Consider the following 27,681-nt stretch of genomic DNA (forward strand, 5'->3'; position numbering starts at 1 on the left):
CATTTCCAGAGATGCAGATGTGCACATCTCTGGGGGCTGTGGTTCTGCTGTGGAGCCTTCCCAGCATCCTTTTGAGTCCTTCAACCCCAGGAATCCCTGAGCTTCCGTTGTCACTGACCCATGGCTCTGTCCATCTTTGTTCTTTCAGAGGAAACGACGTTTGAAGCAGGCGTGAAGGTTCAGATCCACAGTCAGTCTGAGCCGCCTTTCATCCAAGAGCTGGGCTTTGGCGTGGCACCAGGGTTCCAGACTTTCGTGGCCACACAGGAGCAGAGGGTAAGTCCCCGGGGCTCTCTGGGATCAGGGGTCCTTGGCCTGGTCTCTGAGCCACCTGCCATGTGAGGTGGAGAAACAGGATTCTCACTCCTGGAAGGCTCAGAATCCACCCAGGAGGCTGGAAGGAGTAGGGTTGGGCTCAGTGAAAACCCTCACTCTGAAATTGAAGAAAGGTATCCGTTGACCTCTGTATGTGGATTCTCCTGGACTGCCTGTCGATTCTGAAATTGGACATGAGGGAAAACCAGCTTGTTTTCTTTTTCAGTGAACTGGTTGGGGTTTTTTGTTTGTTTGGTGTTTTTTTCTAAAACATTCTGGGGGAAAATCTTTGTGATGGTGAGGTGAGAGGCCAGTGGATCCTAGGGGAATCTGCTCACCAGGGTTTGGTGTCTTTCATCACTCTGGTAATACATTGCCAGGTGGCCTGACAGAAGGAACAGAGACAGGCATCAGTCTCTGTTATGGAGTTTAATCGGAGAGAAGCCTCTTCCTGAGTCAATGTCTGCTCTCTCATTCAGAACCAGGGGAGGGACCCTCCCAGCCAGCCAGCCAGGATGGCTGTGTCAACTCAGCACGGCCATGATTCGAATATGGACTGGCATAGATGTGACATATGCTACATGTCTCAGCTGGGAGACCTTCATAGATTCTCAGTGGGGAGGAGGTCTCAAAGCAGGACTGCAGAGAGACACTGGGATGGATGCCTTTTTTGTCTTCATTTCCTGGTTTGCTTAGAATAAAAGCTGGAGAGCCTAGGATCCTGAGGGAGTCCTAAACCAGGTCACCCAAGACAATTTGCCCTGGGAGGCCTGGAGTGAAGAGTGAGGTGAATGAGTGACAGGGAGCCCAGCTCTAGAGTGTGAGGAAGGGAGGGCCCAGAGAACAGGGAGGCGCAATGAGATCCACACGTGACTTAAGAGCTCAGCTTGCTTGTAAAATATGGCTCAAATCATCTTTCATCCAGTACTTAGCCATTCTATAGAGCGATCTTCTGTATTGGAAACTGGTTTTAGGGATGTCTGTGGTGGGCTAGTGGCTCAGACCCCACGCTTACAATGCAGGGGACCCGGGTTCGATTCCATGGTCAGGAAACTAGATCCCACATGCCTGCAACTAAGATCTTACGTGCTGAAACTAAAAGATCCACTTCTTTAAAATCCACATCTAAAGACCTGGCCCAGGAAAATAAATAAATACAGTAAATAAATAATTTTTAAGTGAAAAAAAGAGAAACTGTTTTTAAATCTCTAAGTGAAGAAAGTGTTAGTTGCTCAGTCGTGTCTGACTCTTTGTAACCCCGTGGACTGTAGCCTATGAGACTCCTCTCTCCATGGGATTTCCCAGGCAAAAATACTGGAGTGGGTCACCGTGCCCTCCTCCAGGGGATCCTCCTGACCCAGGGATCAAACCCCTGTCTCCTGCATTGCAGGCAGCTTCTTTACATCTGAGCCAAATCTCTACGAGAGCTGTATTTTTGAATCTCTGGGAAAGCACTGATGAACTTACATGGGCCTCATGAACTTACTGTACTTAACACCTGGGCAGTTGCTAACAGTCATGGTCAACCTCCGTGGCAGAACGTAGCAGGTGGGGTGGCAGCCCCGAGGCAGGGGTAGAGGAGGCTTGGAAGTTGGTCCAGCATCTACAGGCCCCAGAGATGGAGGCAGACGGTGTGGGCAGAGGTGGAGTGGTCAAGAGTGTGCAAGGTGGGAGCCAAGTGGAGCAACCAGAAAACATCATCCTAGAGGACATGAAGCTGACCACAGGGAGCCAGGTTCAGGGCTGAGGATTTGAGTCAGGAAGAGTGAGAACACAGACTCACAGGTCAAGGTGTGCAGAGAGCCCGGAGCCCAAGATATGAGCCTGGGTGTAATGGCCAGCGTTTGAGTACTGTCAGAGATCAACAAAGTCGGACACTCGTTAAAGCAGCGAGGACAGATTAAATCAGTAATATACCATTGCAGTAGGAACAAGGTTCATCATGAACTGAACTCAACTGCGATTTGTGCAGAAGGCACTTGGATTTTTAAAGGGAAAATGAGGGGGAAGGGTGGGACACAGAGGGCGCTTGAGCAGAGTCAGGGAATTGAAAATTACAAAAGGTGGGAAAGTTGGAGGGGGCTGCTCAGTACATGGGAAACCCATCTGAGTTTGCTAATAAAACCCCATCATAGTTAGGCTCCTCCCCTCCTGCAGAGGCAGGAAGACAGGGATCCCGCCTTCCCACGGTGGCATGCAAAAACAAACAGTAAGCTCTTGAGTTTACTTGGCAGCCTTGAGTCCTCAGGCAGGTACTTTAAGGGAGCTGGGGCATCCCAGGGACTTGGGTTGAACCATGAGAAACTATGTTAGTGTAGAAACACGTTGAAAACACAGTCATTTTTGTAAAGAGCTCGAGTTGAATGTTTCCAGAATACTACATATTTTTTGGCTTGCTGGAGAATTCAGCATTCAGCGTTGCTACCTGAGGGGTTGTCCTCTGTCGGTGTCTTCCTTCTGGGCTCATGTGGCCTAAGTACTATGCTCCCCTGAGCAGCATATTTCATCCAAGCACAATTATATATACAAGCTGCACCTTTTTTGGACTTCTGCTCACCTGTTTTTATTTCCTTTATATAATGTGATTTTTCAGAAGTCAATTGTAAACACTATTCTAATTCTGTTCTTCATCTAAGTGTGTGTGTGTGTGTGTATGTGTGTTAGACGCTCAGTCATGTCCGACTCTTTGCGACCCCATGGACTGTAACCCGCAAGGCTCCTCTGTCCATGGGGATTCTCCTGGCAAGAATACTGGAGTGGGTTGCCATGCCCTCCTCCAGGGGATCTTCCCGACCCAGAGATCGAACCTGGATCTCCTGCAGCGTAGGCATATTCTTTACCATCTGAGTCATTAGTAAAGTTCCCTCCATCCAAAGTATTCATTTTAATGAAAAGTAAGTGCTAATGACCAGAAAGAAAGGAAGGAAGGGAAAGAGGGAGGGAGGGAAGAAGGAAGAAACTACGATAGTGTTTGTCCTAGCCTTTGTAGGTCAGGGTTGAGACCTCATGGAAAACAAGGGCACCGAGGAGCCTGGCTAGAGTTTGATCAAGGAGAGAACCATTGTCAGTCCGCCCTTCTGTGTGTGTGACGTGAATCTACTCACCTCCCTTGCAAGAACCAGGCAGGAGTTAGACTAATCAGTGTGTCTGTGAAGTCTTTGACTATCTAAGAGGGAATTGGGGGCTAGTCGTCCAAGGCAAATATGCCTTTGTGCTTTACTGAAAGTAATCACCACTTCCATCCTGTACTGACTTACCTGTACTGACATCTCTCTGATGTCCATGTTGCTATTACCATGCAGAAGATATGAAGAGCCTTCCTTGAAACCCATAGGGTCATTCATTTCACTGCTTGTGAAAGCTAAAAAGAAGGAAACTCTCTGTACGGACAGCAGTGTCATTGGCTTGAAAGATGCCATCTGTCCTCCCCCCGCCCCCGCCACTGACCCTCCGCTAGTGACACTGAACAAATTTCTAGGCCAGGTGAGTGGCTGGGACCGATGACTTCTCAGAATCCTTAAGTCTCTTTTTCTTCCCAACATGAAACAGGGACTCCCCGTGGTGATCAGGAAGAGAACATATTCCCAGCTTCAGAGGACAAATTCATTGTTGGCTTTGAAGTATATTTTCAGAAAATCAGCCTCATTCATATTAGCATTGCTGTGGTTATTATAACTAATAATAAGATATTTGGTTAAACATTTTACAGTCTTCAAAGCATTTCCACACCATCTCATTTCATCATTTCATTCATATTAATAGAGAAATACAAAAACACATCCCGGAGCTAAATCTAATAATACATTATGTTTACATGTATATAAAAGAGCATATTCATAGGAAATAAGACTCGAAGGAAATAAGGCAAAATACCCACTGTGGGGGGATTATGAATGATTTATTTTCTTGTCTGGGTTTGCCACACATTTTATAAGGTGGCTCTGTTTTATTTATTTGTTGAGCAAATATTTGTTGAATACCTACTATGGGTGTGAAGCGATGGGGATACGGCGGTAAGAAAACAAACTAGTGTCTGTCCTCACAAAACCTACATGTTAGTGGTTTCTTTCATATAGAAAAAAAAAATAACCACTAAATAATCTCAAGCCAAGTAGAATTTGGAGATTGGCCACTACTTGTGTGTTCTGCCATTGGTGCTATCCTATCCAGCTGACCCTGGTTCTCTAACATTGATTCTAAGATGTGTGTTCTTTCACATTTTAACATTTCTAAAATTGGGGCTTGTTTCCCAATCAATTGCATGTCAGTTACAATTAGCAGTGCTTTTTCTTTCTTTTTTCTTTTGATTTTATCCCTTCACCACTATTTACTTATTTATTCGGCGGCGTCAGGTCTTTGCTGAGTCAAGCAGGCTCTTTCGCTGCGGCCCACAGACTCTCTAGTTGCGGTGCTGAGGCTCAGCTGCTCCAAGGGATGTGATATCTTAGTTCCCCAACCCTGGGTCAACCCAGGCCTCCTGCATTGCATGGTGGATTCTTAACCACTGGACCACCAGGGAAGTCCCACTTTTTCTTTCTTGATGGCCCGTGAAAATCGTGATGGTCTTAACAATCTATAGCAGCTGCACTATTCCCATTTCAGGATTCTGCTCCTTCAGCTCAAAGCCCATGGGAATCTTACAGGAAGCCCAGGGGTGACAAGACCTTGGGGGAACAGAAGGTCTGTTCCTAGAAAGTGGGTGTGACTCGTGCGAGGGAAGCTGACTCCTGAGTGAGAGCCCTGCCCAGAGCTGGTGACTTACAGGAATCCTGCTATGAATGCCTCTGTAAACGGGAAAGTCCTCTTGCATGGGAAAGTCATCCCACCCATGAAAAATTACACATGCCATTCTGAAAATATTTTTCGCTTTGTTTTGTAACCCAAAAGAACACACCACTGGGCTGTAGTCCAGACCCAAGATTGCTTCTTAAAATTTGTATTTGTCCTGAACTCAGTGAGGCCAAGGCATGGCCTTGCCTTCCTCGGACAATCTGAGAAGTGCCCCCACCCCAGCTCAGCTGCTGTAGCAGCCCCTGCACCATCCCAGGACCCCTCATGACCAGAGACAGGCAGTGGGATGACTCGCTGGGAGCAGAAACAAAACCCCAGAGAGGAAGGACAGTAACAGTTACTTCTTTCTGAGCACACACCACCTGCCAGACGTTAAGCTGCAGAGACACTTTACCTGCATTATCTCATTTATTCCCCACAACAAGCCCGAAAGGGAGATATTGTTGTCACCACGTTCCAGATGACAAAATCACCCAGCTAAGTCACCGGCCAAAGGTCACCAAGCTCAGAGAGCACAGATCTATGTGGGGACAGAAAACCAGACTGGGAGCCCACAGACCTGGACTCTAGCCCTGACTGCGCTGTGAGAACTTGGACAGGTTGCTTCCCTCCCTGGGCCTCAGGGTTCCCATCCGTAGAATGGGAGGTCTGGGTTAGATGACCTCAAAGGGCCTCCAGCATTAGCAACCTGGGGGGGGGGGGTCACTCGGGCACGCAGGAATCACCCAGAAGTTTGGGCGACGGCAGTTCCACACCTGCTCCATGCTCAGCCACCTGCGGACTCCTTCCTTTGTGCCAGCTGGCATGGGGTGCTGTTAAGGTCAATGGTGGCGGTCGTGTTAAGGCCATGTGAGACAAAACCCCCTCCCCTAGTCCGGGAGGCAGAACCTGGGTTCCTACTAGTGAGAGGCAGGGGCTGAGGTACACAGTCAAAGTCAAAGTGTTAGTCGCTCAGTCGTGTCCTCTTTGCGACCCCATGGACTGTAGCCCACCAGGGTTACATGGGATTCCCCAGGCAAGAGTACTGAAGTGGGGTGGGAAGAGAGGCTCTAGGCATGCTCCTTGGTAGCACCCCTTCCCCAGCCCATTCAGGGCCACTTCGCTGACCTACCTAGAATCCGTAAATTCACAGCTTCCTGTAATTCACAAAAGCCCAACCCCTTGAATGGCGTCCAAGATCCTGTTCAGCCCCTGCCCCCTTCCAGCCTCATCATGTGCCCAGTCGGTGTGTCTCCTGCCTCCCAGTGTTGGAGGACCATCCAGTGAATATTCCAGTATCTCTCCATCATCCGCCTCTGCACATTACACCCACTGTTCCTTCTGCCCAGCATCTCTTCCTGGTCTTATCTTCCTAGCAAAGGGCTATTCCTTTTTCTGGCTTCTGCTCAAAGAGCACCATCTTTAAGAAGACCTCTGTCCTGTCCTGCCACCCCTCAAGGAGCAGCTAGTCACTCTGTATCACACCTTATACATTCACTTCTTCCTTCAGCTTATATTCACTGAGCACCCTACTTTGCTGGGAAGATGAAGATGAAAGCAACCTGGTCCTGCCTTGGAGCGCTCACAGAGTCAAGCAGGTTTCTTGGCGTTTGTGTCCAACTCCTAAGAGATGCAAGACTCTCCTTGGAGGACTTACCTCCCCTTGTGCATCCCCACTCCTTACACCTGCCTTTTTTTTGTATTTTACCCTTTTGGCCACACCACAGGGTAAGGAGTATGGAATCTCAGTTCCCTGACCAGGGATCGAACCTGAGCCCCCTGCACTGAAAGCTTGGAGTCTTAACCACTGGACCGCCAAGGTTCAGCCCCATACCTGCCTCTTAAGAACTGCCTTCCTTAGCTTCCATCAGCCCTTGGCTCACCATAGACTAGGAGATCTCTGAGAGCGAGGGTGGTGTCCTCAGATTCTCTATACCCCATGCCTTGCTTAGATATGAGCTCAGTAAATGTGCAGGGTTGAAAGAATGAATATACATGCATGCATGTTCAGTTGCTCAGTTATGTCCTACTCCTTGCGACCCCATAATCTGCAGCCTGCCAGGCTCGTCTGGCCATGGGATTTTTCCAGGGAAGAATACTGGAAAGGATTGCCCTTTCCTTCTCCAGGCAAACTTCCTGACCCAGGGATTGAACCCGCGTCTCCTGAATTGGCAGGCAGATTCTTTACCACTGAGCCACCAGGGAAGCCTCGAATGAATATCCACTACACTCAAATCTGTGCTCTGTGCCCAAAGAGCACTGAAATGCCCTCCCTGTCCCCACCCACCCACCAACCCCTGCCAAAAGTCCATTAAAATCTGCCCTGAGGGCCCACCTTCTCCCTGAGGCTGTGGAGCCAGCCTGTGATGGATGATGCTATCTGTCTCATTTCTGGCTGCACCCTTAGAAACCCTAATCAGAGCAAAAGCTCATGAAAGGGGTCAGGGCTGGAGACAGATCTGGAAGCCATCTGTGTACACGAGAGTGGGTAGTAGAACAGATGGGAAGGGCAGCACCAGTCTCTGGAAGATGGGGAGAATTAAGTGAGTGAGTGAATATATGTGAAAGTACAAAGCTGGGACATTTGCATGGCAGGAGCACAAATGAACTGTCTTCACGCTGACATCACCAGTCAGATTCTTTGCCCCTAAGAGAAGGCGATTGTGAATCCTGGCAGGATTTCCAGTCATGAAAATTTTCATCGTCTCAAACTTCCTCCTCAAAGATCCTGGTGGTGAGTCTTGTTTTTCTAAATGTTTATCCAATGTGTCCATCAAATCTTTACTCAACCACCTTGCCCGTGCTTCTTGGGGGGACTGAGAATGAATCTGGAGACTCTGGGCAAGCAGTTGTCCACCAGTTTCATTGTTCAAAAAGTTTTAGGGGAAACATGGCCCTGGGTTTACATTCGAGGGTTTCAGAAATGTCCTGGGGGAGAGACTTCCCTGGTGGTCCAGTGGCTAAGACTCCCTGCTCCCGATGCAGGGGGCCTGGGTTCGATCCTTGGTCAAGGGAACTAGATCCCACATGCCACAACTACAGGTCTCACATACTGCAATGAAGATGGAAGATCCTGCGTGCCATGATTAAGATCCAGCACAACCAAAGAAAGAAAGAAATGTTTTAAAAAGAAAGAAATGCCTTGGGGAGCCAGAGTTGACAATCACTGCCCAGATATACCCCATTCTCACCAAGAATCCCTTCTACTAACCAGTGTGGAGCCCCTGGAAAGGAGAGCAGTTTCAAGTCCACAACCCGGACTGTGTGTTTGTTCCCCACTTGGGCTCTATCCAAACTCCCAGGAGAACGCCCGCTGTCACACCACACCCTGCATCAAGCAGCTTCCCGCCAGCCTCTCTGGGGCTGTAAATACACAGGGCAGACACAAAACGCTGGGGTCCCGCCGGCCCCAGTTAGGTCATTGGCAGGCTGTGTGGGCGCAGTTGGTTCCTATAGAAGCCTAAGCCTTTGCCTTCGGCGTAGACTGGCCGCATAACCAACATTTGGATGGAATTCCATCGTGGTTCACAACTCAAAACATTACTCTCAATCTACCCCAAATTAAAAAGGCCCAGATGTTGGCTAGGGTGGGCCCCCCTGTCACTTTTGACAGCTCCTCTCAAGCTTCCAAATACAACTTCCTAAGTGCCTTTCAAATGAGAAGACTCATTTGTCAATCTGACAGCTGGATCCACGGTCCTTAATACGCTTCATGGGCCCCATTAGAAATGGAGGCTTGCCCAGTTGTGTTTTTTAAGGCAGGAGAGAGAATTTGTTCCACATGCCTTCAGCAACTTCCAAACTGTCGAAGCTGGAGCCACACAAACAGGGTATCATAAAGTTCTGCTCCAGAAAGCGCCAGGGAGGCGCCAGAAGGCAGGATAGATTGCTGTGTGGCCACCCCTCCATGATCAACAGGGAATAGTGTTTCCCATAAATACGTGAAAATAAGAATCAATTAAGCATCGACTAGCTTAGCAACTTGCCCACTTATTGCCACTCCATCTCTAAGGGAGAAACATCTTCAGAGCCCCAGATGGTTTTGCCAAGAGTCAGGTTTTCACCTTTTTTTTTTCTACACAATGTGAGTTTGTTTTTGTCAGAGTGGAGGCCACGGCGGAGGTGGAGGAGGCAGAAGGGTCCTTAAAAGAAGTGTTGCTTGGTTAGGATGAGCCAGTGTGCACAGCTCTGTTGGGGGAAATCCCAAAGTGAGTTCTCATAAAATATGCTCAAGTCTTAGAAAGAGATAAAATCACTCCATCTGCCTCCCCTCTGCCTTGCAGCCTCTTCTGCTCCTTGTTTTCCTAAGAGAGTCCCCAAAATCTCTCTAGACTTGCTTCTCTCTACTTCCTCACCTCCCTCTCAATTCCCAGCTCAGCTCTAGCATCCCACAGAAACACTTCATCATCAAGGTCGCCCCTGAAATCTTTGTGGCCAAACCCCATCTTGGATGGTAAGGACACTCCTCACTGAATCCCGCCTGGTTTCCCCCTGGCAGGTGGGCTGTTGGCCACGCCCTCCCTGAGACCCTCTTCTCTCCACTCTGCTCTGGGTTTCCTTCCCACCTCTCTGCCTGCTCCTCCTGAGCTGCCTTCATAAGCAGTTCTCTCTCTGGTCGCTCCCGAGACGATGGGTGCCCCAGGATGTTGGTTGAGGCTTGTCTCGTTCTGCAGTCTCCTTGAATGAGCTTGCCCTTTCCCATGATTTTCAGATCACTGTCTCCAGCCCAGATCTCTTTCCTGAGCCCCCGACCCAGCAGCACTCCAGGTGCTGTCGTATGCCTCCTCTCGGAGTCCACTGGGCATCTCAAATCAACAGTCTAAACTGAACCCTCTCCTCCTGTCTCACACCTCTACCACAAAACTGCTGCTCCCTGACTGTCCCCCAACCCTCTAAATGGCCTGAGTACAAATACGCATTCCCTAGATGGTGATCCTGTGCCTCGTTTCCTCATCTGTAAAATGGGAATTCTGGCGGTTTCTATCCTAGAGGGTAGCTAGAAGTCTAAGTGAGGGACTTCCCTGGCAGTCCAGTGGTGAAGACTGATCTTCCAATGCAAGGGACCAGGGTTCAATCCCTGGTCAGGGATCTAAGCTCCAACATGCTACTCAGCATGGTGACAAAAAAGACTGAGTTAATGTATGCACACAGAACTGTTCTGGCACCCAGCAAGTGCTCAATAAACACCAGCTATCACTATCGCCCACCCCAGACACTGCTTTAATTCGGTTCTTCATTGTAAGAACTAGCTGCCTGGCTAGTCTCCCTGCTGCCCACCATGCCCCTCTCCAATCCATTCTCTCCATCAACACGATTTTCCTAAAATATGTGTCGGCCATCTCTCTCCCTCACTTCCTTGAGAATGAAGTTCAGGAAACTCTTCATGCCTTTCTGCTCTGTTCCCTGCCTACATTTCGGCAGTACCTCTCTCCAGTCCGCTGGCCTCCCACCCAAAGTACTAAATCTCCTGAACTGTGTGCAGTTATTTCCAAGCATCACATGCTCACTCCTCTCAATCCCTGCCAGCAAGCTCTTTCCTACCCTTTCTTTACCTAATTTGTATGTGTCCTTCGAGATTCAGCTCCAATGTTCCCTCCTCCAGAAGGCCACCCTGGAATATTCTGTGTGAATCTCTAGCATAAAATTTGCACATGATAATCATGTGTTTACTTATCCATCTCCCTACCAGATTGTGAGCTCTTTGAGGATATGACTCTGTCTTATTTCTGCTCTTTGTATCTCAGCATTTAACAGTGCCTTGCATGTAGACGATACTTGATAATGTATTGAATGGAATGAATGACTCAATGAATGCATAAAAGAGAGAGAAAAAGGCCTATTTTATCATCTCACTATCCCTCTTGATACCCATCAATATCTTTCCCTACCTAGAAAATAAAGTCCAAATTCCACATCCCAGCTCTTGCTATCACTTCTTCTAGTGACTATACCCCCACTGCTCTGTAGTAGCCCCCTCTGATCCACGTGTTGCCCTCACACAGACCATGAGCCTTCCTGCCCCATTCCTTGATCATTTCCTGCTGACTCATTCATTTATTGAGCATCTAATATGTGCCAGGCACTGGCTTTAGGCATAAGGGGGATACAGTGATGAACAGGGCTGACCTGGTTCTTCTCAGAGCTTACAGTCTAGCAGTAGAGGCAGACAATCTATCAATCACAGATTAAGAGCTGTATCAGTTCAGTTCAGTGGCTCAGTCTTATCTGACTCTTTGTGACCCCATGGACTGCAGCATGCCAGGCTTCCCTGTCCATCACCAACTCCTGCAGCTTGCTCAAACTCATGTCCACAGAGTCACTGATACCATCCAACCATCTCATCCTCTGTCATCCCCTTCTCCTGCCCTCAATCTTTCCCAGCATCAGAGTCTTTTCTGATGAGTCAGTTCTTCCCATCAGGTGACCAAACTATTGGAGTTTTAGTTTCAGCATCAGTCCTTCCAATGAATATTCAGGACAGATTTCCTTTAGGATGGACTGGTTGGATCTCCTTGCAGTCCAAGGGACTCTCAAGAGTCTTCTCCAACACCACAGTTCAAAAGCATCAATTCTTCGGCATTCAGCTTTCTTTATACTCCAACTCTCACATCTCTACATGACTACTGGAAAAACCATAGCTTTGACTAGATGGACTTTCGTCGGCAAAGTAATATCTCTGCTTTTTAATATGCTATCTAGGTTGGTCATAGCTTTTCTTCTAAGGAGCATGTGTCTTTTAATTTCATGGCTGCAGTCACCATCTGCAGTGATTTTGGAGCCCAAAAAGATAAAGTTTGTCACTGTTTCCATTGTTTCCCCATCTATTTGCCATGAAGTGATGGGACCAGATGCCATGATCTTAGTTTTCTGAGTATTGAGCTTTAAGTCAACTTTTTCACTCTCCTCTTTCACTTTCATCAAGAGGCTCTTTACTTTCTGCCATAAAGGTGGTGTCATCTGCATATCTGAGGTTATTGATATTTCTCCCAGCAATCTTGATTCCAGCCTGTGCTTTATCCAGCCTGGCATTTCACATGATGTACTCTGCATAAAAGTTAAATAAGCAGAGTGACAATATACAGCCTTGACGTACTCCTTTACCAATTTGGAACCAGCCTGTTGTTCAATGGTCATAGCAAACACCCTCTTCCGACAACACAAGAGAAGACTCTACACATAGACATCACCAGGTGGCCAACACTGAGATCAGATTTATTATATTCTTTGCAGCCAAAGATGGAGAAGCTCTATACAGTCAACAAAAATAAGACTGGGAGCTGACTGTGGCTCAGATCATGAACTCCTTACTGCAAAATTCAGACTTAAATTGAAGAAAGTAGGGGAAACCACTAGACCATTCAGGTATGACCTAAATCAAATCCCTTACAGTGGAAGTGAGAAATAGATTCAAGGGATTAGATCTGATAGAGTGCCTGAATAACTATATATGGAGGTTCGTGACATTGTACAGGAGGCGATGATCAAGACCATCCGCAAGAAAAAGAAATGCAAAAAGGCAAAATAGTTGTCTGAGGAGGCCTTATAAATAGCTGTGAAAACAAGAGAAGTGAAAGGCAAAGGAGGAAAGGAAAGATATACCCATCTGAATGCAGAGTTCCAAAGAATAGCAAGGAGAGATGAGAAAGCCTTCCTCAGTGATCAATGCAAAGAAATAGAGGAAAACAACAGAATGGGAGAGACTAGAGATCTCTTCAAGAAAATTAGAGATACAAAGGGGACATTTCATGCAAAGATGGGCTCAATAAAGGACAGAAATGGTACAGATCTAACAGAAGCAGAAGATATTAAGAAGAGTGGCAAGAGTGCAGAGAAGAACTGTACAAAAAAGATCTTCACGACCCAGATAACCACGATGGTGTGATCACTCACCTAGAGCCAGACATCCTGGAACGTGAAGTCAAGTGGGCCTTAGGAAGCATCACTACGAACAAAGCTAGGGAAGGTGATGGAATTCCAGTTGAGCTATTTCAAATCCTAAAAGATGATACTATGAAAGTGCTCCACTCAATATGCCAGCAAATTTGGAAAACTAGAGGTGGCCACAGGACTGGAAAAGTTTGGTTTTCATTCCAATCCCAAAGAAAGGCAATGCCAAAGAATGTTCAAACTACCACACAATTGCTCTCATCTCACACACTAGCAAAATATGCTCAAAATTCTCTAAGCCAGGTTTCAACAGTACATGAATCATGAACTTCCAGATGTTCAAGCTGAATTTAGAAAAGGCAGAGGAATCAGAGATCAAATTGCCAACATCCATTGAATCATCAAAAAAGCCAGAGAGTTCCAGAAAAGCATCTATTTCTGCTTTATTGACTATGCCAAAGCCTTTGACTGTGTGTATCACAGCAAACTTTGTAAATTTCTTCAAGAAAAATCTGTATGCAGGTCAAGAAGCAACAGTTAGAACTGGACATGGAACAACAGACTGGTTCCAAATCGGGAAAGGAGCACGTCAAGGCTGTATATTGTCAGTCTACTTGTTTAACTTATATGCAAAAGTGCAGTCTATGGGGTTGCAAAAAGTCAGACACGCCTAAGTGACTTAGCATGCATGCACGCATGGGGGGAAATGGATAAGCCAAAAATGGTACAGACATGGCAACTTCAATCTGGGTCCAAAGTCCAGAACTTAGTGGTACCCACTCTCCTCAGCATCCTGCAGGGCAGAACTAGCTTCTCCTGGATCCTCTCTTCACTGATTCTGACATCAGAAGCCAGTTGCTTATCTCTTCATGGCTTATTTCCTCCTCAGACCCAGCAGAGGAAAGGAGATCTACTGTCTGTTGACTGACCTACTTTATCTTACTCAAGAGACAAGTTAATCCATCAGAACATTCTTTGATTGGGTCCTGCTACTCAGGACCACCTTCTCTTTTGATTCATGAGCAGCATCTGAACTCTGAACAGGGTGGCCTTGGTTTCTGATTGTTTTTTTATATAAGGAGGACACCTTATATGTGGAGGACACCTCCTTATGCAGGCTGAAAGCTTTTTCTTGCCAATGGGGAAGGCTAGATAGTCACAGACAATTTTTTTTATAAATATCAACCAGAACAAATGCATAAATGTGAATAATCCCGCTAACGGTCAGACTCCCCTGGCAAGGGAAAGGGAATCTGGAAAAGACTTCTCGTTCTCATTTCTCTCCTCCTCCTTCCTGTTCGAAAACAACTGTTGCCCTCCAGGGATGGAGAAGTCCCTATTGTTTATGTTGTGACAAATGGGCCGAACAGCCCCTATAATCATTACCTGTGAGCAAGTACATCTCAGTGCTAATCTGTTAGATCTCGCCGTAAAGCATCTCTGGTTTCTTACCTACTGAGATCTCTCTCCTTTTTGCATTTAAAAATTTTAACAACAGTCACGTGCCTGTATGCATGTTAAGTGGTGTCCTACTCTTTGCAACCCCATAGACTGTAGCCCACCAGGCTCTTCTGTCCATGGAATTTTTCAGGCAAAAATATCAGAATGGGTTGCCATTTCCTTCTCCATGGGACCTTCTTGACCCAGGGATTGAACCTACATCTCCTGCATCTCCTGTGTTACAGACAGATTTGTTACCACCGCTGGGGAAGCCCTTAACAACAGCCAACTGGCTATTAATACAAAGGTATCTAAATAACCCAAGTTACTTGCATGTCTTGCTCCATCAAGGAGCAGATGCTGTCTGAAGGCAACAACTCTGAGCAAATAGCACAGATCGTAATGCTGTCAATCAGTTAATTAACTAATCAATTGCAGAGTGAATCAATATCAGTTAATGAATTGCTTCAAACCTTGCAGCACATCCTATCATGGAACAATAACAACAACAAAAATCAGTCCTAAATGAGACTCATCACTCCTTGGTTTACTTGCTTTCTGGTTTTTTTGGTTTGGTTTGGTTTTATGGTCACACCATGCAGCATGTGGGATCTTAGTTCCTTGACCAGGGACTGAACCCATGTCCCCTGCAATGAAAGCACTGAGTTTTAACCACTGGGCCAGCAGGAAGTCCTGTTTTATGTTTTAAGATAGCACCCCCTGTCCTTTGACACAATTAGGTGACGAAGGACAGGAAGATAGTATGTGACCAAGGTCTCTAGGAGAGCCAAGAAGACTTTGAAAGGAAGAAGCAGAAGGGGAACAGGACCCCAGAAAAGATACCATGTCTTTGAAGAATGCAGCCTTCCCAGGTGGTGAGAGTAGGTATAGAACCCGCCTGCCAATTCAGGAGACATAAGACAAGTTCGATCCCTGGATCTGGGAGATCCTCTGGAGGAGGGCAATACAACCCACTCCAGTATCCTTGTCTGGAGAATCCCCATGGACAGAGGAGCCTGGTGGGCTGCAGTCCATGGGGTCACAAGGAGTCGGACATGACTGAAGCGACCGAGCTTGCACGTGCTATGAAGAATACAGACAGTCAGCTGTTGAGGGGAGGATAAACTGGTAGGGCCTTTGAACCAGGGAGTTGAGTGGGGACTTGACAGCATCCATTCAAATAAAACAGCACACCACCTCTTCAATGGAGCAGTTTTCCTTCTTGGAATCTGCCCTAAAGAAGTATTTCCACATGTACCCCAACTAGCAAGGATTAAGATCTTTTCTGCAGCACTGTTTGTGCGAACAAAAATTTAGAAAAGCCTAAATGTTCACCAATGAAAAGATGATAAAATTAAGGAGGGCAAATGCTTATGTATTTCCCCCCCATTTCCCTGCAACAGTTAAAATGGAGGTCCCTTGGGGAAATTTTCTGAGACATATTGATAAATGGGGGAAAAAAAGACAGAACAACACATGCAGTGTGGTCTCGTTTGTATTAAAAATGCCCCCACACTAGACTAAACTATATATTTATAAATGCACATGTATTCATGGGAACACACAGAAGAATTCTGGAGGATTTAAAATTCTGGAGAATCTAAAAAATACTGACAGCTGCTCAGAACAAAATTGAGAGTGCAAGACTTTCCACTTTTTCTGGATCCCTGGACTATTTATAATAAGAATGCTCTTGTGTATTCATGGATTAATGGTACAGGTTTTTTAAAGCAATATTATTTGTCTTTGGCTGTGCTGGGTCATCATTGCCACGTGGGCTTTCCTCTAGTTGTGGCCACCTCGGGCGGCTCTCTAGTTGCGGTGCTCGGGCTCCTTATTGTGGTGGCTTCTCTCGTTGCGGAGCACGGGCTCATGGGCTCGTGGGCTTGAGGCTCCTGGCACTAGAGCACAAGCTCAGTGGTTGCGGCCCACGAGCTTAGTTGCTCCGTGGCGTGTGGCATCTTCCCAGATCAGAGATCAAATCCGTGTCTCCTGCATGGACAGGTGGATTCTTTACCACCTAGACTTAGAGACTAAACAATACCACCACCAGGGAAGCCCAGCTGTCTTTAAAGACATTTGTAATGCAGCTATTTACAGATCTGTTTTCTGGTTTGGACCCGGCATCAAACAGACAGGCTCACCTACAAGGAGTGGGGCTTCTGTTCCCTCCAGCCAAGGACCACCACCTCTCCAGGATGGCCCTGCAACACCTTTCCCAGAGGACAGCCTCCACCAGACCTTGCTTCTGCTCCCGGCACATGCAGAGGCCATAGGGATAGACCGACAGCTCGGAAGTCTCCCCTTCTAGGAAAAGCAAATTTGTAAAGATTTCTGTCTAGTTATAAAAAAAAAAAAAAAAAAAATAGTGTCCCACCCTACCCAGGTCTGGGGCCAGAGTGCACCATTCCCTAAGATTGAAGAGCATAGTGCTTGGCACCATGCCCATCCTCCATCCACGTAAGACAGGTTAATTAGCCCAGTGGGTTGGATGAGATTGAATTAGATTGGATTGTGCTGATTAAGTTGGATTAGATTGATAGCTATGGTTAATGATTCCATAACTCCTAAAAGTGCACTTTTCCCTGCCTCAACCATGCATCACCGGGCTGTCCCCACTCTCAATTTTCATCCCTGCTCTGAGCTTGACACCACCTCCCTGCCCCACCCTACAGGCAACAGGTAACATGTATACTTCCAAGTCTTTCTTTCCCTTGGCGTGTGCCTGTCTCTGGGACTGAGACACTCCTGTGTGTGTTCCCCACCCCCGCTCCAGTGCTCAGTACATAATAAGACCTCCATCGATGTGTATTGAATTGAGCTGAACTCAACCACCCAAACCTCCAAGAAAAGGCCAGGAGGAAGTCAGCCAGCAGCAGCAGGAGTGAGCAGATCCAGCCAGGTTCGGGGATGCTCTACCCAGGGTGGTCAGGATGTTTCCGATGTCAAGCCCCAGGCCCATTGCTGGGGCAGGTGCTTCTGTGACCCCAAGAGAAAGGATGCTGGGGACACTCTGGTGCTTGGAAATGTCAGATGGAGAAAAGGCAGCTGAACATAGCTACGTTTAGAACCTCAATGAGGAAGCATACAGGCAGGGCCTCCCCGCCTCTCAGAGAAGACAAGACAGCATGGGAAACATCGCTTTGCAGAAATGATTTTCAAGGAATCAGGAGACCTCCTCGGCAGTCCAGTAGTTAGGACTCTGCACTTCCACTTTGGGGGGCACTGGTTCGATCCCTGGCCTGGGAACTAAGATCCCACATGCCTCAAGGCACGGCCAAAAATAAAAGTCAAGGAAACAGAATGGATACTTGTTGATTCCAAAACCTTTCTAAAAACTTTCAGAATCCTACCCACGATCTCATGTATGCTTCTCAAATTAAAAATGTATAAAAGGTTAGAAACCATTTTACAGAAAATCAAACTGGAGTGCAGAGAAGTTAAGAAACTTGCCAAGGACACTCAGCCAGCAAGTAGGACAACCTGGAATCAGGACCAGCTTGACACCAAAGCCAAGAACTCGAACCATTTAGAAATACAGCCTTCAGTTACCTTGGGGTGCTCTGCTTTTATTCTGTCCAGGAGGACAGGAACTCGGAGAGGAACCCAGACAGGAAACACAGCCTCCCTCTGAGCAGGTGTTGTGAGAAGTCCCAGGTGTAGGGAAAGGAAAGTCGGCTCAGGAAATGGAAATTACTAGAGGGCCTGGGGAAAGGGGAAGGGGCCATGCAAACATGAATTCAGCACAGACACAGTGGCTCCAAAAATGATACAACGGCAGCTGCCATGGGTCCTAGGGGCCAGCAAGGTTTTCATATACGCTCAGTGAAGAAGATTTGGGGGAAAACAGAAAAATGGGAAAAAAGAACCCATAGACCCCCCCACTTAAAGGAAGGCATGGTTATGCTTTGGGTGTCTTTCCTTGCCATTTGTTCACTGTGGGCTTTGCTGTTTGCTTCTGCTTTAGCTGAGGCTCTTGGGGTCACAAGGAGCAGATCACCTACAGAGGATAAAGCCTGGAACAGGCCATGGTCCTTGAAGGCTGCAGAAGGGCTTATGGAAAGACAAGACCACACAGTTCATGACATCTGAAAGCCAGAACCCAGGAGCTGCCCTCTCTTACTCCACCTGCGCGTGTCTCCCACTTTGCCTCATCCTCTCGCCCTTTCTCTGCCTCCCAGTCCCCCTCCTCCTCCTTCCCCTTCCTCCTCTGCCCTCTCTCCCACCTCCCTGTCACTCTTTCTCTCTCTCTCCTTTCAGAGGCCACACAGGACGTTCTCCATCTCAGTCTTCTCCCGACTGGCAGCCTTCCTAACCCAACTTACACACTTACACATGGTTTTACTCCTCATAACTTGCCCCAGGTCCATGGTGACTGGGCCCTCTCAGGAGGGCTTTGAGTGGGGCAAGTTCTGACAATCATCTCTAGTCTACATTATCCCTTGAACTTGGGTTTTGTTCTCTCCTTTTATCCTTAAGCACCCTTTCCCATGAGCCTCTTCTGTCGTGAGCCCTCGTTAACATCAGTGGCAGCCTTCCATCACAGTTCATTCAGTGGAGATGCCCTCATCAGTGCAGTTCAGCCGCTCAGTCGTCCGACTCTCTGAGACCCCATGGACTGCACCAGGCCTCCCTGTCCATCACCAACTCCCGGAGTGTACCCAAACACATGTCCATCAAGTGGGTGATGCCATCCAACCATCTCTTCTCTTCCTCGGTCGTCCCCTTCTCCTCCTGCCTTCAATCTTTCCCAGCATCAGGGTCTTTTCAAATGAGTCAGCTCTTCGCATCAGGTGGCCAAAGTATTGGAGTTTCAGCTTCAACGTCAGTCCTTCCAATGAATATTCAGGACTGGTTTCCTTTAGGATGGAGTGGTTGAATCTCCTTGCAGTTCAAGGGACTCTCAAGAGCCCTCATGGACACCATCTTTCCTTGTCCTTAGACTCTCAGGACCACGGGTGTGATGCTGGTCGTGAGTGACCACTGTGGACCAGCTACTTTACCCAGGTTGCCTCATCACAGCCACCTTGCAACGGGCTTCCCTTATAGATGGGGAATCTGGGGCTTAATAGTGGAAAGAGTAGTGGAAAGTGCATCTCACTACTAAGACGCCAAACCCAGACCTTTCCGCTTCTAAAGTCTGAGCCCTTTCCCCGCTACCCTGCTCCAAGCTCACAGCCCAGCCAAGGGGCCAGGCCTTCTGACCACTTGTGTAGGCAGAGTTCCCTGTAACCAAAAGGAACAGAGACCCTCGATTAAGAAGAATCCTTTTCAGAGCTCCACATCTCCTTCTGATGCCAGTTTCTCTTTGTGATTGATGTGATTGATGTTGCTTTATTTTACAAGCTTTTAAGCAATCACTTAATGATAGCAAACCATTTCCCAATGGCTAGCAAACATCTCTATGACTATGGCCATTCCCTGAGGCTTACTCATTTCTTCAGTTGGTCCTAGTAGAGATGAGGATGAGTCACTGTTGAAATTTTCCAAGGAAACATACCCCCATTTTGTCCACATACCATGGCAACAGTCAAGAAGCACAGGATTGTACTGTCCATGCTATGCGTCTAGGCAGCACATGGGGCCTCCCTGGGACTACATTCATTGTGGCACTGCTTTCCCACGTGTTTTCTAGCAGCTGACTGTATTATTCATCATCTTCCCAGTGGGGAGATGCAGAGCAGGAATGAAGGCTGAGTGCCCAGCCTGCTGCCTTGCAGGGAGAGAAGAAGCAGCAAATACAGCCCCAGAATGGAGGACAGAGGCCCTGGTATAATCCTGACTCTGCCATTCGCTCTCTAGGTAGCCATGAGCTGGTCTCTATACCTCCTTGGGCCCCAGACTCTCTACCTGTCCCCCCCACGCACACCCCCTGTGTACTTGGTGGTGTTCAACTCTTTGTGACCCCATGCACTGTAGCCCGCCAGGCTTCTGTGTCCATGGGATTCTCCAGGCAAGAATACTGGAGTGGGTTGCCATGTCCTCCTCCAGGGGATCTTCCCGACCCAGGGCTTGAACCTGCATCTCCTCCATCTCCTGCATTGGCAGGCAGATTATTTACCACTAGTGCCACCTGGCAAGTCCCTACATGACTAATGGGCTAATAACACCTATGTATCTCACTTGGCTCTTGAAAGAATCAGATTTGGTAATAACTAGGCAAGTACATCAATTGTGAAGAAGCTCCAGCTCTCCTTTCTGCATGGAAGGTTGATGACACAGAGTCGGGTCAGGCATACCCGACTCAAATCTGCTCTCTACTTGGGCAAAGCATTTAAGCCCCAATATTAAAATAAGCCTGGTGTGGAGACGGCTTAAATGGGTGGTGGTGGTAGAGATTCCTGCATCCAAGCAAGATGTAGTAACACAGTGGGCTTATCGTCTTACCTAAAACAACCCTCCCCTCAAAGAACACTTGTCAAGTGTTCTGAATATTAGACAGCAAAGAACAGTGATCCCCAGAGAGATGGGAAACAAAAACGCTGAGCACTGTGACTGCCCCAGCTTGCATCCTTAGACAGTGTCCAGACCACAGTGCATGAAGGCAAACCCAGGCAGAGCCCCCAGCAAGTTGGGAACTCCTTGCTGAGGGTCCAGGAGGACCAAGGCAGCTAGAGTTCACAGGACAGAAGATCAGAGAGGAGAGGACGGCCCAGACAGAACGCCGAAGATCTACAGAGGGACCCTCTTCAGAATGCAGGCTCCCAACTGGGGTATGCGTGTGAGAAAACTACCCAAGGTCAGGGAAAGAATACCCTAAGAGGGTTGGAGGGAGCAGTGCCTGGCACCCACACAGAACTGGGGATAGTGTCAATTCCTACAGCCACTCTGGAAACCCTCATAAGTCCTGGGACATGGGGCAAGGTGTCCATAATGGCCTTGCCTCTGTAGTAGGGAACAATTACCCCCAGACCAAAAGCTGCTCTCCTTCCTCCTAACAAATCCTGAAGGAAACCCGCCAAAGGTCAAACTATTTCCAACTAACTTAAAAGTGTCTCAGAACAAATCTCAAGAAAATGTATAGGGATGTAAAAATACATGATACCCCACATGGTAAAATTCACAGTGTCTGGCATCCAATCAAATTTTACTAGTCACACAAAGAAGCAAGAAAATATAACCTATAAAGAAGAGAAGGATCAATCCTTTGAAACCAACCCAGAACTAACACATGGGCTTCCCTGATAGCTCAGATGGTAAAGAATCTGCATGCAATGCAGGAGACCCGGGTTTGATCCTTGGGTTGGGAAGATCCCCTGGAGAAGGGAAAGGCTTCCCACTCCAGGATTCTGGCCTGGAGAATTCCATGGACTGTATAGTCCATGGGGTCCCAAAAAGTGGGACACGACTGAACAACTTTCACTTTCACTTTTTCAGAACTAACACATATGAGAAAAAACCAACAAGGTCATTAAAGGATATAACTAAACCCCATATGTTCAACATATGGACTTGGAATATATATTTTTAAGGCCCAAATTGAGCTCCTAGAGATAAAAAGCTATAACATCTGAGACAGCAAATGCACTGGAGGGAATTAACAGAACATTATTTCAAGGAATATTAAAATAATACTTGAGGAAAAGATTAGTTAACTTGAAGAAATAGTAATGAAATACAGAGAAAACAAAGAATTTTTGAAATGAAGCATATCAGTGAGCCATCAGACAGTGTCAAGTAACCTAACTTATGTTTATTTGGGTTTTTTAAGAAAGGGGAAGGGTAGAGAGAAATATTTGAGGAGATGATGGCCAAATCCTTTCCAAACTTCATGAAAACTATAAATCCACAGATCTGAAAAGCTCAACAAACCCCAGTCTCAAGAAACTTGAAGAAAACTAGTCCAAAATTAAAATAAAATCAGTGATAAGAGAAAAATCTTAAAAGCATCCTGAGGAAAATAGCTCATTTCTCATACAGAGAAGCAAAGAAAAGGATGACTATAGATTTCTCATTAAAAATAATGCAAGTAGAGGACAGTGAAGCAATATCTTTCAAGTATTGAAAGAAGAGAAACTCAATCTGAAATTGTATACCCAGTGAAAATATCTTCACACAAAAAAAGCTTTTTTCGGACATATAAAAGCTGAAGATCCAGAGGGTCCATCACCGGCAGATCTGAATTCCAAGAGATATTAAAATTCTTCAGGCAAAAAGAAATGATGCCAGATGAGAATATGGATTCACACAAAAGGAATGAGCAGAGATGAGCAGAACTGACAACTATGTTGGTAAGTATGTATTCTTCTTATTTCAATGCATTTAAAAGATAACTGAGGAGCTTCCCTGGCGGCTCAGTGGTACAGAAACTGCCTGCCAGTGCAGGGGACACAGATGAGATCCCTGATCCAGGAAGATCCCACGTGCCGAGGAGCTACTGAGCCTGTGTGCCACAGATTGGGAGCCTGTGCTCTGGAACCCAGGGGCTGCAACTAATGAGCCCACATGCTGCAACTGGCAAAGCCCACAAGCCATAGAGCCTCTGCTCTGCCACAGTGACAAGAGAAAAGCCCAGACAGCAAGGAGGACCCGGCACAGCCAAAAATAAACAAAGTTTTAAAATTATTTTTAAAAAATAAAAATAAAACATAACTTTAAATAATAGCAATGTACGGTGAAGTTTACAGCATACGTGTAAATAAAAAGAATGCCAGCAATATTATACAAGCCAAGAGAGGGGAAATGAAAGAGGACTATTGGAAGATTTTTATACGATACATGAAGTATTACAATATCACAGGAAGGGAAACAGTGATAAGTTGAAGGTGCACACTCTAAACCCTACAGCAAGCACTAAAATATCAAAACAAGGTTATAGCTAATAACCTAACAAAGGGTACAAATAAAATCACACACACAAAATATTCATTGTATGATAAAGGCAGAAGGGGAAGGGAGAACAAACGGGATCAACAGATAACAAGATAATAGACAAATCTAACACATCCATAATTACATTATTTCATAATTACATTATGAAAGTGGTCTGTTGTGTTTTGTGTCTGAGTCGTGTCCATTTGTGACCCCATGGACTGTAGCCCACCAGGCTTCCCTGTCCGTGGGATTTTCCAGGCAAGCATACTGGAGTGGGTTGCCATTTCCTTCTCCAGGAGATCTTTCTGACCCAGGAACTGAACCCACATCTCCTGCATTGGCAGGCAGGTCCTCCACCAGGGAAGCCCTGAAAATGGTTTAAGCACTACATTTAATCTCAAGAGAGATTGTCAAATTGAATAAAAAATCAATTCCCAACTATACGCTAGTTACCAAAAAAGCAAAAACCTGTGTTTTAAATATAAACATGCAAATTGTTTTGTTTTGTTTTGTTTTAAATTAAGGATGGAAGCATACGTGCCGTGCATGCACTAATCAAAAGTTGGAATATCAGACAAAGTAGGTTTCAGAGCCAATGATATCACCAGGGATAAAGAAGGTCATTTCCTAATGATGAAAGGGTCAATTCATCAAGAAGGCATAACAACCTTAAACATTTATGTGCCTAATAGCAAGACTTCAAAAAATACATAAAGCAAAAACCGATAGAGCTGCAAAAAAAAAAAAAATAGGTAAGTCTACAATTCTAATTGATGATTTCAGACTCCTCTCCCAATAATTAATAGGACAAGTAGACAGAAAACCAGCAAGGATATAGAATATTTGAACAACACTATCAACCAAGTTGACCTCCTAAATGTTTATACAGCACTCCCTGAAACAGTTTCAAAATATCCATTCTTTCCAAGTACACACAGAACATTTGCCAAGATAGACAGTATTCTGGGCCATAAAGCAAATTTCAATAAAGTTAAGAGGATTCAAGTAAAATAAAGTATCTTCTCTGATTGTAATGGAATTAAATTAGAAATCAATAATAGAAAGATACCTGGAAAATTCCCAAATATTTAGAAGTTAAGTAGCACAGTTCTAAATAATCCATGAGTGAAAGAAGAAATCAAGAGGGAAATTAGAAAATATTTTGAACCAAATAAAAATGAAAGTCTCTCATACAAACATTTGTGGATGCCACTAGAGCAATACTCAAAAGGAAAATTTGTAAAATTAGGCACACATATTAGCAAAAGAAAAGTTTCAAATCAATGACCTCAGCTTCCACATTAAGGAACTAGAAAAAGGAAAGCAAATTCAACCAAAAGTAAGCACACTAAAGGAGATAATTAAGACCAGAATACAAATCAATGAAATATAAAAATAGAGAAAAACAGTGAAGCTGGAAGATTTTTTTTAAAAAGATAAATAAAACTGATAAACCCCTACTCAGCGTGATCAGAGGGAAAAAGCAAAAACAAAAAAACACAAGTTATCAGCATGAGGAAGGAGAGAAATGATTAGATTCTTTTTTTAAAGATTTTTTTATGTGGACCACTTTTAAAGTTTTTATTGACTTTGTTACAATATTGCTTCTGTTTTATATTTTGGTTTTCTGGTCTTGAGACATGTGGGATCTTAGCTTCCTGACCTTTGCACACCCACACCCTTGGCACTGGTAGACAAAGTCTTAATAACCACTGGACTGCCAGGGAAGTCCCTAGATTTTATAGATAGAGAAATGATTAATAACCTATGCCAATAAATTCAACAACTTAGAACTTGGGGCTGGGCTTCAATGGTTCAAGTTTACAATCACTTAAGTTTCCAAAGCTTCTAGCGGCTGTGTCTAGGGTTGTCAGCCATCCTGGTTTACCCAGAACTGAGGGGGTCTCAGGGGATATGGGACTTTTGATGCTAAAATTAGAATGGTCTAGAGGCCTCCCTCCTCTTAAGTCACCCTCCACTCCCCTGAGTCCAATCACCCAAAAGCCACAGCTGCCCATAGAAGGATCTTGACTCTGCCCTGTGACCTCTGGGTTGTCTGAGTGGGTCTTTGCTTGGCCTTCTCTGCATACTGGCCTCAGGAGTCAGAGCCAGGGTCTAATACCAGCACTCCAGGCTGCAAATACACCCAATTAATCCTCCCCTTGCTTTAGGGGAGATCACCAGGTTCTCAGAAACAGCCTCTGGATAAAGCCTTAAAAAGTGACTCCCAACAGCCAGGGCTGGCAGTGGCTTTGAAGGCGTAATTGGTCTTGCCCCAGCCCCTTGGCATCCTCTGCCTTGCTAACCATCACCGCTGAGGGTTCACGTTTCCTTCTTTTTAAACTTCTCTGCATTTCTGCCTCTCCCTGCCCTAGTGGGAGTTCCTGCGTATCTGAGACAAGGGAGGTATTCCAAAAGTCAGACTTCACAGCCATCCCTGAGCCCGCCTCCCCCTCTCTCAGGCACCCTCCGTGGCTCCCTGCTGTCTAAAGAGTCTAGTCTGATTTCACGGAGCCAAAGTTCAAGGCCTCCCGTCATCCTGGTTCACACTGCCTGAGATGCTCTATCAAACGGGGCCACTCACGGCAGGCCCCTGACTCTGAACTTTTGTCTGCTCTATTTCTACTTCTCAGAATTCCCTCTCTTCCAGCTCTTCATGTATAAATCTAACGAGCTTCTTTTCCTGCTCACCTTACACGCCACCTCCTCCAGGAAACCGGCTCAGATGCCCACAGCTGGAAGTGAGCCTTTTTTTCCCCTCTGAATCAGCTTAGCCTGTGGCTCTTGACAGTCTCTGCTGTGTGTTAGAGTTCTTCACACACACACAAGTTTTCTAGACTCCTAGATTCTAATCCCTCCTTGACAGCAGGCGCCCCATCTTCTAATCCTTGCCCAGGGCTGTCCAGCCATGAGCTGGCCCCATCATTTACCCCCTGCTCCCAGAACTCTATATTGTGACCATCATAATAAATAGCTTGCTGGGCACACCACAGCTAGAGAAGCCCACGTGCCTCAACTAAGACCCAACGCAGTCAAATAAATAAATCTATGCATTTTAAAAAGAAAAACTGTGAATATGATTTTTAATTAATTTATTTATTTTAATGGGAGGATAATTGCAGTACTCTGATGGTTTTTGCCATACATGGGTATGAATTGGCCTTAGGTATACATGTGTCCCCTCCATCCTGAACACCGCCCCTGCCCCGTCACCTCCGTGCCCACCCTGTCTTTCCAGGTTGTCACAGAGCCCCATCTTTGGGTGCCTTGCTTCATACTTCAAAGTTGCCCTGGTCATCTATTTTACATATGACAGCGTACAAGTTTCAATGCTATTCTCTCAAATCATCTCACCCTCTTCTGCTCCCACTGAGTCCAAAAGTCTGTTCTTTACATCTGCCTCTCCTTTGCTGTAAATACAATTTAAAAACAAACGAACAAATGGCTTGTTGGTCCTCCAAAGAAACGTGCTTGCTCACTGAAGATTCTGGGCTTTGGCCCATGCCGTTCCCACCCTCTGTCATGCCCCTCCTCTGGGTCCACTTGGGAAATCATCCATCATTTTACAACCCCAGCTTGACTTCCCCAAGTCCCCAGGCTCCCACCTTTTGCCAAGGGAGACCTTACTACTCTGTACTGTCCCAACCCCTTGCATCTCTGTCTCCTTCCCACCACTATCGTGGTGGCACTTTGAGGGCATCTTCTATATCCCTGATGCCCAACAGAGGACCTGCCCCCCGAAAAACCACACAGCAAATGTTTGCTGAATGAATAATTGAGTGTCAACACTCTTTAGTTATGGTTTGCTGATGAACAGACAGCTCACCACTTCCAAAAGCCCATCTTCATTTATTTCCTCCTGTACCAGAAGCTGATTAACATTGCTGTGTAACTTCAGGAAAGTTCATTTCCGTCTCTGAATCTCCAGTTGTTCACCTATAATATTAGGGACTTAGAGTTGACAGAAAAAGCGGGTCCTGCCAAGTTTCTCTTTTCTGATCCTGGCTCAGTGGCACTGAGCTTTAGCCTAAAATCTTTATTATTTATGTGTCTGGTCTCTTCAAGTGATCCATGAAGACATCCTTCCCCCCAGTCCAAGTCAAAGACCAGGCTGGGTGCTCCCAAAGCCCTAATGAATGCCTTCTGAATAAATATTAGGCTATTCGGGGGGTCCAGGGAATCACACCAGGAATCAGGGTGAGACTCTCTAAGGGTGCATTATCAGAGACAGCCATTGTTCCCCCAGGTACCACCTTGCTCTCATTCTTCCCAAGTCATTCTTTCTAGCCCTCCTGGCCCATGAGTAAGTCCCCAGCTCCAGAAGCTCTTTACTGTCTCCTAGTAACAAAGACGTCCTCTTTCTAACAGAGAAGCTCGCACCATGGGGACCAGCAAGAAATGGGTTCACACTGACCTCAAGGGAAATTCTGATCCAAAAGATGTCCTTGGGGTCTT

The 27,681-nt window shown here is 46.2% G+C and overlaps 1 protein-coding gene across 3 annotated transcripts in view; it reads left to right on the forward strand.

Moving 5' to 3' along the window:
- The window catches only part of ASIC2 (acid sensing ion channel subunit 2), a 1,193,713-nt gene that overhangs the window by 1,117,876 nt on the left and 48,156 nt on the right, over nucleotides 1-27,681 (forward strand). For all 3 annotated transcript variants that reach the window (XM_070478700.1, XM_070478701.1, XM_070478699.1), the window contains exon 3: nucleotides 149-276. In XM_070478700.1, coding sequence (XP_070334801.1) covers nucleotides 149-276 — 128 coding nt within the window. The remainder of the gene's footprint in view (nucleotides 1-148; nucleotides 277-27,681) is intronic.

This window comes from Odocoileus virginianus, chromosome 17 (assembly GCF_023699985.2).
Source record: "Odocoileus virginianus isolate 20LAN1187 ecotype Illinois chromosome 17, Ovbor_1.2, whole genome shotgun sequence".
Lineage (NCBI taxonomy): Eukaryota > Metazoa > Chordata > Mammalia > Artiodactyla > Cervidae > Odocoileus > Odocoileus virginianus.